The 18,661-nt window shown below is 35.7% G+C and overlaps 2 protein-coding genes across 2 annotated transcripts; both read right to left on the bottom strand.

Annotated features, from left to right (window-relative positions):
- Positions 1-14,297: 14,297 nt before the first annotated feature.
- On the bottom strand, positions 14,298-14,699 carry LOC148568861 (uncharacterized). The gene has a single exon (XM_088484802.1). It carries the CDS (start codon positions 14,697-14,699, stop codon positions 14,298-14,300), a length of 402 nt encoding a protein of 133 aa, XP_088340928.1.
- Positions 14,700-15,776: 1,077 nt separating this feature from the next.
- Positions 15,777-17,152, bottom strand: LOC107636786 (uncharacterized). The gene is made up of 4 exons (XM_016340274.1): positions 17,100-17,152; positions 16,636-16,749; positions 16,107-16,189; positions 15,777-16,027 (listed from the first exon to the last, which is right to left on the bottom strand). The coding sequence occupies exons 1-4, from the start codon at positions 17,150-17,152 to the stop codon at positions 15,777-15,779; spliced, it is 501 nt and encodes a 166-aa protein (XP_016195760.1).
- Positions 17,153-18,661: the final 1,509 nt, after the last annotated feature.

Genomic DNA, 18,661 nt, shown 5'->3' on the forward strand with positions numbered 1-18,661 from the left:
ACCGAGTAGAAGCCTATAGCTACAGTTTGCCGCGCACTTGACCTTACTACCGAGTAAAAGCCAAGTTTAGGAATGGTACGCTATTGGCTAACTGAATATGAGTTGGAAGTGTTACTAGTTACTACACATAAAGAAGCCCTATAACTAATTCTCAGTCAAAAACTTTTTTTTTTCCCGATCAATATAACTAAAAAAAAGTATGAGAAGTCAATATATGTTTTATACCATGTGTATAATAGGGTTAAATTAAAATTAGAATTAAATTAGAGGTAATTAATTAATTTTGTGTAATTTTTAATTTAAAATTTAAATTAAATCATGATTCCGGTCAATTATGACAATTAATTAATTTTGAGTAGTTTTCAATTTAAAATTTGAATCAAATCATGAATTCCGTTATTTATGGAATTAAATTAGGATTACTTCCTTCTTTCAATACGGTGTGAACTTTTTCTCTCACTCTCTCCTCGAAGCAAAAGCCGGTAAAGTGCCGCCAAGGTTACCAGCTGTCGTCGGACATCGCGCCGACACTCTTCCGACTAGCGTCGTTGTCCGCACAGGCCACCGTACATAGGGAGGACGCACATATTGTGTGAGTCAAGCTCGCGGCACCGCAGCAATCTGGATGTCCAGCGCCTCCGTCGCAGTCGGTTTGTGCCTTTTTCCCATCGCCGGATGTTCCCTTTCTCTATGAACGTGGATGGTTATTCCTGCTTGTTCATATTGTGTGAGTCATTTTATAAAGTAATTACGTTGTTATTTATACACGTTCACATTGGATGTTCGTTTTTGTATAATTTTGGATGTTCACTTTCTCAGTTTTCGTGGTTGTTTATTCTTCGAGTAATTTAACAAACAATGGAGTTTTTTGGGGTTAGGGTAACGGTGGGTGATGAAGGATTAATGTGAAAGAATTTATGATAAATTGGGGGTAGATATTACAAAACAGAATAGGCAACTAGAAATTAGGATTAATGATGTTTAATTTACATTATTAATACATATTGGGTCAAATAAACAGCTCATTATATAGATATCTCATTGTCTCCCTAGCGAGAATCTATAACTAATCATCTATCAGATTAGATTTAAAGAACACAAAGTATTTAGAAATCAATAAAAAATTAATTTAAAATAATCTAAAATTATTCTATTTTACATTATTTAGTTTTTGTTTATTTATTTTATATTTGTTAATTATTGTTAAATAATAAAATAAAATTAATATAACAAATGTATAAATACATTTAAGAAAAATATTAAACAACTAATATTTTTCATTAATACTGTTCTTGTCGGAATTGGACCCGAGGTATGGGTCGTCTGCAACTGGAAGAGCACTAGTGATGTCCTCCTCCTATGTGCTGCACCACAAATTCTTTCTTCGTCCGAACAATGTGGAGAACCTGCAAAAGAACTCCAACGGCTAAGTCAGTTTGTGATCTCAACAATATAATAATAGTATTCGGAGAGCTCTGTTTTGTGATTTGTCTCATGTGTGTGCTAGGTCGTTTGTGTTTTGCTATTTATCTTTGAAAAGTGCATCTGTTGTAATTCGGAGATTCCTGGGACCTCAACTGAGGTGTATCGCGGATCCCTCTCTTTTATTTTGGCTCAACCGACTTTGACCTAGCAGTTCTGAGGTGTAACGTCGGCCCCGAATCGTTTGGGTATGGATCACAGCCCCCAAACTTGACTTGCTGGTGCCGGTAGCAAGTTGAGAGCTTATGTCCGAATTTCCGACGTTATACCTTTTTTTTGTAGCACCTGAGTCCCCAAGCTCAACGTGATGCCGATTTTAGCATTCGTCAACCCTTTGTGACAGCCTTATTTAATGCGTGTCTTTATTGCTGACTTTGGGAGACAAAATGACACGTTCATTTTTCTCAGTAATAAATGTTAATGGGGTATTGGTTTGAGGTGATCATGACCGTGAATGTCTCATTGGGTAAGTGAATAGTTACGATATCCAACGGTCAGGATTAATTTCCTAATGTGAATCGTGTGATAGTGCGTTATGTACTTGGGGCCTCTTTAGTTTGCTCATGTGCTCATGAATGTTTTTTGTAGCCTCAAGTCAAAGAAGATGACAATGAAAGGTTAGTATTTTGTTTCTTCCATCATTTGTTCCCTGTTGTCTGTTCTAATATGTTTTAGAAATGAAAAAACCAAAAGATAAAGTAGTGGAGGTTAAGGATGATTTATGTGAATGGGTACATGCGGACGTGAAGTGTCGCGCTTCCCTTTTCCAAAACTCTAAGAGTTTAGCTGAGCTTAACGCCGTGAGTTGGGTCTTCGCGGCTCTGGTGTTGGTATCGAACTACTTTCCTGTAACGGGGAGGAGAGGGTTTGTGAAAAATGGGTGATTGGGCTTATTTCTATGTGTATACTTGTTTAGTGACGGAACTAAATGTAAAGTTCCCTTTTTCAGAATTTGAGTGTATGATTTTGACACAGTTGAACTGTGCTTCCTCCAAACTCCACCCCAACTCTTAGGCTTTTCTTCGTGCCTTTGAGTGTTTAATGGGGTTTCTGGAGTATGAGCCTTCTTTGAACATCTTCTTTTCGCTATTCCAAACGAAGGGGGTTCAAAAAGGTCTCTGGATAAACTTGAGCAGTTATCCATGGCGCTCTTTGTTTGTCTTGTACAAATATTCTTTAAAAAACTTTAAGGAAATGTTTGTGAAAGTTCGCTCCTGTGAAATAGAGTATCCTTTCTTCTTAGATAGTGAATTAGGAGAAAAGTTTCCTCTCTATTGGTGCCCCGAATCCATGCAGGTTCTGGATGCTGTTAAGAGGTCTGAGGAAGAAGACTTGCTATTAGAGTATCTTATTGACTATTTTTCTGCCGGGAAATTGTTATCTATTGCGAAGATTTTGAAGTTTAAAAATGATGTTGATGGGTTAAATAGCTACATTGTTGAGGGTCATGCTAATGTTGCTTTGTTGTTTAGACTGTTTTATATGGTGATAATTTGTTGTACTTTGTTTGTACAGGTGGAAGGGTTCTGAGCTTGTCCTCGGCAAGGATGAGATCTTTCTTTGATCAAAAGAAAAAGGAGGGTATGGAGGTCTCAGGGAGTAAGGTGATAAACGACAAGGAGGGTAGGGAGGTCTCGGGGAGTTAGGTGATGAAGAACAATGTTGCTGATACTGCACAGTCTAGTGCGCACCCTCGGGGTGAGAAACGGAAGAGTCTTGAGCCTGAACGCTCGCTTGAGATCCTTTCTGGTGTAGACTTGGTTTTTGGTTCTGGGGTTAGACATGAGGTAAAGAAGCAAATGCGGTTACATGGCTTTGTGAATGGTGATAGTGTAGAATCCACTTGGAGTGATCAATTTCCTTTTGCTGCCCTGGCAGATAGGGTCGCTCAAAATCCAATTGATGTTTAAGTGCTAAAGGATGCTGGGAGGGAGGTAATGGGTAGTATCTTCAGGTGAATTTGATTTGTGATATAGACTTTTTCCTAGTTCGTTATTTGTGGCTTTTAATTGTATGAAAATTTGGTTTGTTGAAGGTTATTGGTACAATGTTGCCTTGTGTTGGTCGGAGTACAGAGTTACTGGGGGTTGAAGAAAGGAATGATGCTAAGAATTTTATGAAGCTTGAGAGGTCTGTTGCTGAGAGGAAAGGGGTAGTTATCGATCTTACCAAGAAGATGAAAGATCTGGCGGTGGAGGTAGAAAACTTGCAAGATTAGATTCGAACACTTCAGAGCCAGTTGCAGAAATCTAATGTGGAGAAGGGTAAAACGACATCTCGAATTAGAGAGCTTGAGGATGAAGGGCTAGAGTTATTTGCGGCGGGATTTGATCGCGCTATAAATCAAGTTGCTGTTTTTTCTCCTGACTTTGATGTTAGTCGTTTTAATGTTACAAAAATTGTTTTGGATGGACATCTGGTGGATGACGAACTTGGAGGGAAGGTCCAGGATGAGACTGCAGGTGCAGTTGGAAAAGATAATTGATGTTTAGAACTTTTATTTTGTACTAGTTTGTTTGGATGGACTTTAGTCTTTTGATAGTTTCATTTGAACCTTCTCGGATTGTAAAGCTATAATGCTTTTTAAATGACCGTGCAACATCTTTTGTTGCTTTTTGTATGTTTGAAATGGTGCTTTGATTTTCATCGCATGTTTGTTTTGACAGATCGTTTAGAAAAGATGCATGAATTATTATTTTAAGATAATGTTGAGATGCTTTGAAGTGGTCGGCCTCGTTAAAACCTCCCCGAGTAAAACTCTTTTTGGGAAAAACCTCAGTGGTAGGAAAAAGAGTACCTTCCGGATCTTCGAATTGTTTACAAATGGTCAAATGTAGTATAACCGTAATGACAAAATATTCCATGTATTTGGTAAATCGACCCCTTCCAAAGTTTGTAGGGAGTATGCTCCTCCGCCATGAACTTGCGAAACTCGGAAGGGACCTTCTCAATTTGCGGCGAGCTTGCTTTGCCCTAGGGTTTTGCTGACATCTTCAAGGCATTTGAGGACGAGGGGTCCTTGTTGTAATGGCTGAGGTCTGACCTTCTTATTGTACTTGTGTTGTATTATGAGCTGCATTACTTCTTGTCGTATTCTTGCGGCTTGTCGTTCCTCTTCTATGGTATCCAACTCAGCGTTCCTCATTTGGTCATCTGCCTCTTCATTAAAATAGTCGGTTCTGATTGACCCTTGGGATATTTCTACTGGGATCATGGCATCGGTTCTGAAAACTAGCTTGAAAGGTGTTTCTTTGGTCGAACTTTGTGGGGTGGCAGGGACGGACCCAGGTAGGGTAATAAGGGGGCATTTGCCCCCACTCTTATTTTTTAAAAAAAAAATATATACATATATAATATGCCCCCATTTTAAATTTTAAATAACCCTATTGCAAATAAATTTAGCCTATTATTTAAAGTCTCAAATCTACTTTATCTTTATATCATTTTGACTATTAGTTAACCAAATCAAATTTAGTCTTCTCTCATTCTCAAATCCCAATCGTCATCACTCCTTTATTCTCTTAAATCCTCTTCTTAGTTTCAACCTTCTTTTTCTATTCATTTTCTAGTGGTCATCTTTTCTTCATCAAAAGTTAAATTTTAAATTCTCTATTTTTTAAATATAACTCTTCATGACTCTATGTATCTTTCAATTTCATTGTTTCTCTTTTTGATATTTTCAATTACAAATTATAATTCAAGCAATTATAGTTTAGGTATTAATCTAATTTTTTATTCTCTTTATAAATTTATATATTTTATTTTATTCTCAATTTAGTGATCTTTATTATTTATTTGTTTATCTTTCGCTCTATTTTATTATATGTAATTATGTTGCATATACATTTCTAAAGTCAATTGATCAATTTACTAATTTAGAATATATATTTTTTATTTATAGAAATAATAATAGAAGATTATTTTAAAAAAATATCTTTCATTTTATTTTATTATATGTAATTTTTAGTTTTTTTATTCGAATAATTAATGTGCACTTTTATTTTTTTTTTAATTTAGATTAATATATCTTTGGATAGTAATGTATATTATTGTTGCCCTCCAACATAAATTTTCTGGGTCCGTCACTGTGGGGTGGTGTTGTATCCCTAAAGTATTTCTGGTATTAACTTGGCCCACTGACTTTTGGCCAAGGTTAGCTTTTTTCTTAATACCTACAAAATGATCTTGTTAGCTGCTTCGACGAGCCCGTTAGTTTGTGGGTGTTCGACCAATGAAAAATGATGGTTTATGTTCAATTTTTGTAAAACATATGCTATTTTCTTATTAGTAAACTGTCTACCATTATCAGTGACGATGTCCATAGGTAACCTATATCGACATATAATAAATTTTCAAATGAAACTTTGTACCTTGTCTGCTGTTATTTTGGCGAGTGGTTGAGCTTCTATCCACTTCGTAAAGTAGTCAATTGCTACAAGTAGGAATTTTACCTGGCCTTGTGATACTGGAAAAGGACCAAAAATGTCAAGCCCCCATCTGTGGAATGGCCATCCGATCTCTGACGTGTGTAGCATCTCGGCTGGGTTGTGTATTACGAATGCGCACTTTTGACAGTTGTCACACCGTTGGACCTTGTTCATGCAATCTCTCTTGAGGAAGGGCCAATAATACCCTGCTCTTAGTAACTTTGCTGCTAAACTTTGACCTCTTATGTGTGTGCCACAAATGCCTTCATGTACTTTTGACATTGCTAGGGCGGCGTCTTCGTCTCCCAGGCACTTTAGCAGAGGCCGGGAGAATCCTCTTCTATATAGATCATTTCCAATAAGAGTGAAAAAATTGGCTTTTTTCCTGAAGATCTTTGAGTTTTCCACTGTTGTTGGTATGGTTCTATTTTTTAAATAGTTGACATATGGAGTTCTCCAGTCTTTGTCCTGTGACAAACTTAGAATAAGGTCGTTGCATATACTAGGTTGTTCCAGGGTTATCTGTGATAATTTTGGTGGTGTATCTGTTTTTCTTGATGTAGCCAGTTTAGATAAGATGTCGGCCCTATTGTTTTCATGCCTATGAGCATGTGTAATTTAAAAATTTTGAAATTGCTGAATTAAATGTTTTACCTATGTTAGATATTGTTCTAACAAAGGCTCATGTACCTGGAAGATGCCATTTACCTGCTGAACCACCAGTAAGGAGTCACAATAGACCTTGATGTGTTGAATTCTACTTTCTTTGGCTAGGCATAGGCCGACCAGCAGTTCTTCATACTTGGATTGGTTATTGCTTACTGGAAATATGTACTTTACTGATTGCTCGGTAGAAACCCCTGCTTTGTCTTTGAGCACAATTCCAGCACCCCCGCCATCCTTATTGGAAGCACCGTCCACATATAATTCCCACTCCGAATAGAGCTTGTCTGTTGGGGTGAATTTTGCAATGAAGTCAGCAAGCCTCAAGCTTGATAGTTGATGGCGTATTCAGATAACTCAACCGACCACTATGTTACCGTTCCTGCAAGATCGGGTCTTGTGAGTACTTGCCACCATGGTTGATTAGTTCGTATCACGATCTCGTAGCCCTGAAAATAATTTCATAGACACCGTGCTGTAATTAGCAAAGCATAGGCTAGTTTTTCAATAGTTGGGTATCGTGTTTCTACATTCTGTAGCATTTTACTGATAAAGTAGACTGGGTGATGCTCCCGATCTATTTCTATTACAAGCATAGATAAAATTGAATTAGCAGAAACTGAGAGGTATAAATACAGTGGTTTACCATGTATTAGTTTTTTCAATATCAAAAGTGATGCCAGGATTGTCTTGAACTCAGTGAAGGCTGTTTCGCACTTGTCAGACCATGCAAAATTTCTAGACTTTCGCAGTGTGTTAAAGAAATGGCATGATCTTGTTGCTAGCGTTGGTAGGAATCTTGATAAGGCCGCCAACCTTCCTGTTAACTATTGTACTTCTTTGATCGTTGTTGGCGACTTCATCTGTATGACCGCGTTGTATTTGTCGGGATTTGCTTCAATTCCTCTGTGGGTTAACATGAACCCTAGGAACTTTCCTCCTTGTACCCCGAATGCACACTTTTCAGGGTTAAGGCGCATGTTGTACTTCCTCAATTGCTTAAATACTTCCTTGAGATCGGACAAATGAGCCTTTTCATTTCCCAACTTGACGACCATATCGTCTACGTACACTTCCACATTTCTTTCGATCTAGCTCTAAAAAACTTTGTTCATCAAGCGTTGTAGGTGGCACCTACATTTTTAAAGCTAAAAGCCATTACTTTATAGCAAAAATTCCTGTGTTCAGTTATAAAGGTTGTTTTGTCCTCATCTAAAGGGTGTATGAGTATCTGGTTATAGCTTAAATAGGCGTCAATGAAGTTTAAAACTTTGTACCCAGAGTGTTGTCTACAAGCTTGTCAATGCACGGCAATGAGTATGAGTCTTTTGGACAGGTTTTGTTTAGATCGGTGAAGTCAACGCACATTTGCCATTTTCTGGAATTCTTTTTTACCATGACAACATTTGCTAACCAAGATGTAAAGCAGATTTCTTGAATGAACCCTGAACTTAGTAATTTTTGTGTTTCCTTGATAGCAGCTTTTATCTTCTCTTGTCCTAGGAGTCGCTTCTTTTGTTTTATTGGACGAGCTTTTGGATCCAGAGCGAGTTTATGGCATATAACTTCTAGGTCTATCCTTGGCATGTCGGTTGAGGTCCAAGTGAACAGGTTGGCGTTTGCTTGGAGTAGATCGATAATTTGTTGCATATATCCTACAGACAATGCGAAGCTGATGTTAGTGCCTTGGATGTCATTGCCAATAATGCTTACCTTATGGAGGTCATCGATCGGCACAAGTCGTTCCTTTATATTTGTCTGAGGATCTAGCTCGGCTAATCTTGGTATATCATCGGTATTGTAGACCGAATTGATTCTCGGCATTAGTGGTTGTTTCATTTTGAGTCCAACATTGTAACATTGCCTCGCTTCCTTTCTGTCAGAGTGTACTGTCGCTATGGTTCCATCCTGTAAGAAAAACTTAACACAGAGGTGAACTGCGGAGACTATAGCTTCGAAAGCATTTAAAGATGGTCTCCCGAGTACGATATTATAAGGACTAAAGCAATCGGCAACTAAATATTGAATATCTAAAGTTTTGGAATAAGGATACTCCCCTAGGGTAGTCCTCACCCAAACATAACCTGTTACCGGGACTCTTTCTCCGGAGAATCCGACCAATTCGCAAGAGGATGGTTGTAACACCTTTTCACTTAACTGCATCTTTTTAAAAGTAGATAGGAATAGGACATCGGCACTACTTCCGGGATCCATGAGGGCCTTTTGGATCGTTAAGTCTCCTGTTGTTACCGAGATTACAACTAGGTCATCAAGATTATGAGTTTTGGATTGAAAATCTTTGTTTGCAAACGTGATTTCCGGGATGTGGAAAGCATTTGTTTGTGATGTTGGGTCATCTTGTAGTATTAGCATGATCTGATAGCTTCTTTTCCTGGCCGAGCTTGTGTCGCCGCCGCATGCGAATCCTTCCAATATGTAATTGATGACTTTCCTTGGTGGGTGACCCTAAACCCTAAATTGAAAAGTGGACCTTAAACCCTAATTTAATAAAACATAGAACAATGTTATCTATAATTAATTTTTATTAATGTTAAATTAACTTGATTGAACTTGATTAATAAAAATACTTAGATGTATATATAACATTATTCCTTTCAAAAACATACATCAGGGATAACTATAAGGCAAACTCAACGGTACCAGTCATTTTAAATTATTCTTGGTGACACAATGTTCCAGAAATATTATGAATAAAACAAAAGTAAAATAAATTTAGATACATTTTATATTATATATGCATCTTCATAATAGTAAGTATTAAGATAATATTTAAAATTATTTTATAATATGAATTTATCCATAAAATTTTCTCAACCGCAATTGTTACACACTCAAAAGCACAACATCTAGTATGCCTGAAATAAAATTTCGGGACACGACTATTATGAAAATATATCATAATAGTAGTAACTGATTTGTGACTGAAAATTATTTGACATCATATTTGTCGTAAAAAGAAGATTGTGACGGATTTAGCTACTAATTTAAGCAACTACCCAAAAATATTTGGGTTAAAAAAATTGGTCGCAAATTAAGATTGTGTGACTAAGTAACCAATTAAAGCATGCACTTTAAATATATAAAACGTTTCGATCACTTTTCATTTAATAATGATTTTTAGAAATAAAAAATAAAAAAAAGTGGAAGCCAGAGCAATAGTGCAATTTAATAATTAATATATATAAAAAGTGTCATATATAATTATTCCGAAGGTTACCTGAAATGTTAATTTGGGTCTGAATGTGAGGTCTAGATCCCTTTAGATGGCAGCGTCTGACTTGTTTGGTGTCGAGTTGTCCCCTATCCAAGTTTCTCGTGAGGAGATGGGGATGGTACCTGCACGAGACTCTGATGCTTAAGTTAGCAAGGGCTTTAGGTAGATTTTTAATAGATTAGAACGTAAATATACCTGAGGGGTGTCAGTGTAATTATAGTAGAGTAGATAACCACCTTTGTTGGAGTAGTTCCATCTTTATTGATGGATAACCGTTCTCTTTATCTTGGAAGTTTGTTAGGATCTATCTTTCAGAGAAGATAGAGATATTTGGAGAGATTTGGGGAGACAGTTAGTTACTTAAATAAGCATAAGCTGCCCCTTTTCATTGTGTCCGACCTCTTAGGTGGGTCTTTCATCCTTATTGGGCCTGGTTTTTGTGTTTTGGGCCAGGATATGAACAGTGCCCCTGCTTGAGGTTGAGCTTTACAAAGTCGGACTCGAGCAATTGGATTACCAACTCGAAATGTTGAGTTGTGGAGAAGCTGCCTAGTAGTTTTGAGATCTGAAGCCAAGGAAGTCGGTCAACTCAACATGCTTTGAATGATGTAACATTTTCGTAATCGTTACTCCATAACTATTTGTGCGCTTTTCCCGTGCGCTATCATTTTGTTGTAGGGTAATTGTTACTTTATCGTATTGCAATCTGATATTACAAGTCATTTTTATGTTCTGTGTGACTTGCTCTCTTTACACGACTTGTTTTTGGCCAAGTATTTTCTTAGAACTGATTTGTACAAGTCGTTCTTTCTGAGTTATTTAAGGCTTGTAGGCTTTGTATGATTGGTTTTAGCACATCTTTCTTAACCAGAGAATATTTCTTGTCATAATTTCGTACAACTCGCTCAGATCGAGTTGTTTTGAGGATGCATGACTTGTTTTAATACAAATCACCTTTCTGAAACTTATTTTGATTTTGTACAACTCATTTTATACCGAGTTATTTTGAAGATTGTAGATGATTATTTCTTGATCGAATTTTATGCAACTTGCTTAGTTCGAGTTGTTTTGTAGCATAATGACTTGTTTTAATACAAATCATTTTTGAAACTAATAGTACAAATTTTGTACAACTTGTTTTGATGCAAATCGTTTATTTCAAAACTCGTAATTATTTCTGGGTACTCGTCTAGCTCGTTCGATACGAGTAGTTTTAAGGTTTTACGATTTGTTTCATTTCAAATCATTTAATTAAAATGTGGCTATTTCTTGATCTGATTTCATGCAACTCGTTTAGTTCGAGTTGTTTTTAATACTCCACAACTTGTTTTACAACTTGTTTACTTTGAGTCCTTTTAAAGTATCAGATCATCTTTATAGCCATCGGACTTCATTGCTTTATCCATTATGTCCCTGCTCGAGATCGAGCTTTATAAAGTCGAACTCGAGCAATTAAGTGGATAGGATTATCGAATGAATTTCAATAATTTATTCAACTTGTTTGATTCAAGTTGTTTCTAGAGTGATAGAATTTTATACAACTTGTTTTTAATACAAATCGCTTAGAACATATGGTCATTTTTTACTTGATTTTGTTTAACTCATGAGCTTCAGTTGTTTTAAATCATCAATCCTTATTATAACCATTCGACACCAATTTGAACCTCGTCGCTTTATCCGAGCGACCATTTAAAAAGGTCGGCTCATGAATTTTGTGCTTTGTCGAGCATAAATTGGCGCCTTAGGTGAATGGATTATATTCTTTTATTCCCTCCCTTTTCTAGTTTTAATCATCAATCCTTATTATAACCATTCGACACCAATTTGAACCTCGTCGCTTTATCCGAGCGACCATTTAAAAAGGTCGGCTCATGAATTTTGTGCTTTGTCGAGCATAAATTGGCGCCTTAGGTGAATGGATTATATTCTTATTCCCTCCCTTTTCTAGTTTTTACAAGGTTGTCATCCTTGTGTATGATATAACTCATTTTTACCCGACCTGTTTTAATTAGAGAATTGTTTTTACGTTTTGATTTTGTTCAAAATATTTACAATCCTTTCTTTCCTTTCCAAATCGTTTCTGTATGAGTCGTTTGGTTGAAGGATTCTTTTTCTTGTCTCGAGGGTAATAGGGCAGGTTTGTCCGTGGAAAGGGTTCCCTGAGTCGAGAATTTTCTTCTATTTTGATGTATTTCTCTACCCTTTCTTGAACTTCATTCAAAGAAGTCGTGTATCATTTGGATATTGACTGGGAGAATGGTCCCTCTTTGAGACCATTGACTAGGCCCATAATCACGGCTTCAGTGGACAGATTTTGAATCTCTAGGCAGGCATTGTTAAACCTTTCCATATAGTCACGAAAAGTCTCGCCGACTTCTTGCTTAACTCCTAGTAGGCTCGGGGCGTACTTTGTTTTATCCTTCTGGATGGAGAATCTGGTTAGAAACTTCCTTGCTAGGTCATCGAAACTAGTTATCAACATGGGAGCAAGTTGTCAAACCAATTCATTGCCGCTTTGGTCAACATTGTTGGGAAGGTTTTGCAACGGGTAGTGTCAGAGGCGTCAGCCAGGTACATCCTGCTTTTGAAGTTACTGAGATGGTGCCTTGGATCGGTCGTCCCATCATAGAGATTCATGTCAAGTGTTTTGAAATTGCTGGAAACTTTAGCCCGCATGATCTCTTCTATGAACAGGTTTTCCCCACCTAGGGAGCTGTCTTCTCGATCTATTCAATTACTTTGATTGCGAAGGTCGGCTTCTAACTTCTGGAGCTTTTCTTCTAGCTCCTTTTGTCGTCTTACCTCTCTCCGCAACTCTCGTTCTGCTTCTCGCTGTCGCTCAGCCTCATACTCCAGCTGTTCCAGCCATTCTCGCTAGCCACAAAATAGGCCCAGTATCTCAGCCGTTTGTGGGGGTTCTTCCTCTTCAAGGTGACAGATTTCCGAATGAATCCACCTTGGCTGGCATTTTTCTGATGGCCTTTCCCCATGAGGACCATGCGTCTGGTGTGGTGAAGGTAGTATAATGGCGTTGCCTTTTGGTTAGGGCTCAACTTTAGATTTAGACGTTGTGTAGCCATCTTCATACTGGTGGTCTGTCATTACCAGAAGGTGAATTCCAGGTCTCCAGCAATGGCGTCAATGTTTCGAGGGTTACTTGAAATGTTAATTTGGGCTTGAACGTGAGGTCCAAATCCCTTTTGATGGCAGCATCCGACTTGTTTGGTGCCGACTTGCCGCATGTCCGAGTTCCTCATGAGGAGATGGGAGGTGGTACCTACAAGAGATTTCGATGCTTAAGTTAGTAAGGGCTTTAGGCAGATTTTTAATAGATTATAACGTGAATATACCTGAGAAGTGTCAGTGTATTTATATTAGAGTAGATAACCACCTTTGTTGGAGTAGTTCCATCTTTATTGATGGATAACCATTCCCTTTATCTAGAGAGTTTGTTAGGATCTATCGTTTAGAGAAGATAGAGATAGTTGGAGAAATTTGAGGAGACAGTTACTTACTTAGATAAATATAAGCTGCCTCTTTTCATCGTGCTCGACCTTGTTAAAGAGGTGGGGCCACCCTCTTAGGTGGGTCTTTCATATTTATTGGGCCTGATTTTTGTGCTTTAAGATAGGGTATAAACAATAATCATGTCTCTTTCTAGCTTGAATAGACTATAAATTAATAAAAATCTATTTATAATAAAAATAATTATTAATATATTTATATATAAATATATTATTTAATTTATTTTTAATATATATTTATATTTTAATATATATTTTATATTAATATCTAATTTTGATATATATCTGATATGATTAACAAAATTAGTTATATTATTGCTCCTATAAATTTTTCATTACCGCAAAAAAAGCAAAGGATAAGGTGCAAAACATACATTATTATAGGATAGGAGGGTATCTGATTTATTTTTTTATTTATTAAATATAAGAGAGTATATAAATAAAACTAATAATTGAGATGCTAAATTATTTATAATGGTTCAAGTCAAAGCTAATTAAAAAATATTTTTTATAAATTATATAATAAATAATATTTTAAGAAAAAAATGTAAACCAATTCTTCTCATATTCTTATTATATATATATAATATGGATATAGTTATTATATATCATATATCATATATTTAATTTGTTCCATAATATATATAATATAATTTATTTTGATATAGTAATAGTATAAATAAATTATATCATCATCTAACCAAATTTATATATTTAAAAAAAATTAAATAATAAATATAAAAATTAATTACTTGTGATAATAATATGATAATATATAATTAGATGTCTATATACATTTTTTTATATTGTCAATACGCATTTGGATAAAAAATAAAATATTTATATAAAATTAAAAGTCACTTTTATATATATATATATATATATATATATATATATATATATATATATATATATATATATATTATGAGTAACAATGATACGGGGTTTAAAGAAAGAAGAAAAAAACTAGATTATTACTAATTTTTTAAACTTAACACCACTTGCATCAGCAAGAAGGTGATGAAACAAGCATAGAAGAGGCTGCTCGAAGAACTTAATTTCAGGAACTTCTCCTTGACCCAGTTTAGCGAGAGCATCCATGCAGAAATTAGCCTCCTTGTAGATATATCTTACTTCTACATTATTCATCTTTGCCAAAAGCTCTTTGATTGAGCAAACGAGAGAAGAACTACCAAGGCTCTTAGGAGACACCTTCTGAACCAATGTTACGGCACATCTAGAGTATGATATTACCACTAATTTTGCGATCATTAGCTCAAAAGCTAGTTTAATCCCAATATACAAGCCCCATAATTCAACCATGGTTATGGTATAGGCTCCGATGTTCATAGTGAAACCAGCAATCATGCAGCTAGCCTAATCCCTAATAATACCCCCGCAGGCACCTCTGCTACCAGGATGAATGACTGATTCATCTAAATTCAATTTAGTCCATCCCCAATTTGGCACCTTCTATCCGACAAGCTCCTCTCTGGTAAGATTTAGTAAGCTACTACTATGCTCAGTTATGCTCAAAATAATGCTATAATTTTCTATAATTTTTTTTATTATTTGGTAAAGTTGATTGTTCGCCAGAATCTCGACCCTGAAAAAGAGATCATTTCTACACTTTCAGACTATATTACATGTTGTGACGAAGATGATGGGCCACAGAGTCTCATACTACTTTTGAGAGACCAATGAAAGGTTAGTACTAAGCCATCCCTGAAAGGATTGGTAGAAAAAAATTTTCTGTGCGTCTCTATTTACTATGATAATCCATGTCTAAGGCGTGGAGCACAGTCTCTTTCTCTCCACAGCATCTTGGACAGTCTATATTATCTATGAGGTTTTTGCTCTTCTTCCTGCTGTTGGTAAGCAAAGTTTCATGGGTAAGGAGCCAACAGAAGGTTTTCAAACGCTGAGATAAGTTATTTTTCCAAAGCAATATGTGTAACCTATTATTATTTTTCTTGTTATTGAAAAAAGTCTCATAGGCTGATTTAATTGTAAACTTGCCATCTGCTGCTGGAAGCCACCCCATAGTATCTGCTCCAATGTGAGAATTGGGAGATTTTAAAATTCTAATGTGCTCTAGAACATCCTCAGGCAAAACCTGACTAATTTTTGTCCAATTCCAAGTATTCTGAGAACTAATATAATCACACAACCTTTCTCCAAGCGTTTCTTCATCGAGGTTAATGGTAGCTAAGTCTCTTAATTTATGAATTCCTGGGATCCAATAGTCATCCCAAAAAGAAATACTTTTTCTGTCACCTATTCTCCAAATTAGGTTCCCTTGAAATTTTTTCCATACTTTGTTATTCCAATCCAATCGTTTGAGCTGCTGGTCTTCTTATGGACTTTGGGTATGATGTTGTCTCTTCCCGCATACTTTGCTCTCATGACTTGAACCTATAGGGAATTCCTTTTGTAGATTAATCCCTAAGCAAGTTTCATAAGAAACAGTTGATTGGTCTCCTGTGCCTTTTGAATCCACAATCCACCCTCCTCCTTTGGTTTACAGATTTTCTCCCAACTTAAGAAATGGACCTTTTCATCATCTTCGCTATTGCCCCATAGGAAGTCCCTACAAAGTTTATCTATTTTAACATAAACCGCAATAGGAATCTTCATAGTCTGCATGTAGTAACTAGGAATGGTTGATAACACCGATTGGATAAGAGTGCATCTCCCTGCAAAAGATAGAGATTTCTTGTTCCAGCTAGATAACTTGGTTTGCATGCGGTCAAGGATGAACTAAAAATGACTTACACTTCTGCGTGATCAAGGATACTCCTAAGTATTTTTCCAGATTAGTCTTCAGGGTCATTCCAAGCTCCTGGCTTAGTAGCTGCCTAATATTATGATTAACATTTTTAGAGAAGTAGACACAAGACTTGTGGAAGTTGATTCGTTGTCCTGAGCTCTCACAAAAAGTTTGTAAGGTCTCCTTAATCGTTCGCACTTGTTCACTAGAAGCTTTAGCAAAGAGAACCAAATCGTCTGTAAAACAAAGATGAGATATTTTAGGTCTATTTCTAGAAATAGTTATTGGCTCCCATTTTTTATCAGCAACTAGTTTGTTAATAAGGTAGGATAAACGCTCAATACAAAGAACAAAAAGATAAGGTGAGAGAGGGTCTCCCTGTCTAATCCCTCTTGTTGGGGAGAACATCTCAGAGAGTGACCATTCCAAAAGAGATTTATGGTAGGGGTAGAAATGCAGTGGGCAATGACGTTAATGATTTCTTTTGGGATACCAACATCTTTCAAAGTATCCACCACAAAATTCTAGTTTAACCTGTTATAGGCCTTCTCCAGGTCGATCTTTATAGCCATGATTCCTTTTCCTTGATTCTTATTACGCACGGTGTGAACCACCTCCTGTACCACTAGAATATTGTGTGCACTTATCCTGCTAAGAATAAAACTAGATTGAGTGTTAGAAATAAGTACAAGCATATAATTTTTAAGTCTAGAGGCAATAATCTTAGTAACCACTTTGTAGCAAACATTATATAGACTAATAGATCTAAAATGACTACAATTTTTAGGTACAGAAATTTTAGAAATGATTGTAATAAGAGTCCTGTTAACTTCATTAATATTTGTGGGTTGCTGAAAAATAGATTTCACCCAATTTGTGAAGGATTCAGCAATAATATTCCAAGACTGCTGGAAAAATTTTGCTAGAATATCATCACTTCCCGAGACCTTTCAACTTTCCATATCAAAAATGGTAGCTTTAACTTCCTCTTGAGATACCTCTTCCCAAATATCAGTATAATCCCTTCTAACAAGCTTTGAGAAACAGCCATATAGGGAAAAAAGATTGTAGTTTGAATCTATTTGAATCCATAGAGTATAAGGTCTTGAAAGAATCAACCCCCTCTTAACTACTCAACATCGTCAATCCATTCTCCTGAATCACTCTTAAGGGCTGTTATCCTATTCCTTTTCCTTCTATCATTTGACTCTAAGTCAGTCATTATAAAATAAAGCATTTATATTTATTTTTTTTACTATTTTCATATTTATTATTATCATTATTATTAAATTATGACGATGCTGGTATTTATTACAATTATAAACTATGACCATATATAACTCAAAAACACGGACCATAATTCAAAAATTACAATTTTTAATACCAATATAAGTTACCTTCAAACATGGCAACATATTAAAAATGTTATGTTACAGTGGTATATAGTTGGATTCATTAAAAAAAATTACACAAAATTAATATTTAGTTAATTATATTAATTAATTTTAATATTTATAATTTAAAATATAAAATTTAAATAAATAAAATAATTTTAAAAAATTAATTACCTAACATTATTCACTAATTTGTTATTAGATATATAAAGGTAACTTATATGAGATTCAACAATTCTAGTATATCGCAACCGTTCTTGTTTGAAACTTAGGATAGAAAATTGTATTTCTCAAAGCGGGATAATAACCTAATTAAACTAATGACATGTGAAGGCTCTTTTTTAAATAAGTTAAAAAAATTATACTTACTCTTTTAAACATTTTAAAATTTTGTCGTCCTTTTAAACATTCAGTAACTATTTCACAAGCAGACTATAGTTCAGACATAAACTGCAAAATAGCCTACAAAGACTATAATACAGATGCTGCAGCGTAATAGTGGTGGGCATTGCTACAGCGCAGCTATTGGCATTGTAATAGTATGAGAACGCCATAGCACATGTGTTACTTGCGAAATTATATGCAAATTTGTCGCGAAAGATTGCTATATATATCACATCCACCGAATTACTTTCACCTTTCATCTTTTCTTTTTTCTTTCTCACAAACATAAATTCTCTAAAATGGCTAATAGACGTGTAGTTGTTGTTGTTTTTCCAAATATAACAATATTATGCAAAGATGATGGTGCATATTTTGAATGTAGTGACTCTGTTGTTATGCATACTTTGTAGTTGCATTCGTTGACCAAGTTTAAAAGATTGATTCTAGTCAACATGAGAATATACTTGGAATTAAGCATGTTTGAAAAATTGTTATTGGTGCATTTCATTGGACGCCATAAGGAATATTCAATATAAGGCATCGTTGCTAAAGGATGATGATCATGTGCGAGCTATGTTTGATTGCCATAGAAAGATTGTGACTGAACAAGTAGACGTTGGCGGTAATTCTTCTTCCTCACGTGTATCCCCAACCGGTTGTGCAGTAGGAAGAACCAAATTCCCCACAAGAAATCGGTTTTCTCTCCCAATGGCTGAATCCAGTGCTGATTTGGCTTTCGAAGAGTCTGAGTCAGATGAGAAGTGGATCCAAATTGATTCTAA

This window comes from Arachis ipaensis, chromosome B4, assembly GCF_059453495.1.
Source record: "Arachis ipaensis isolate K30076 ecotype BB chromosome B4, ASM5945349v1, whole genome shotgun sequence".
NCBI lineage: Eukaryota > Viridiplantae > Streptophyta > Magnoliopsida > Fabales > Fabaceae > Arachis > Arachis ipaensis.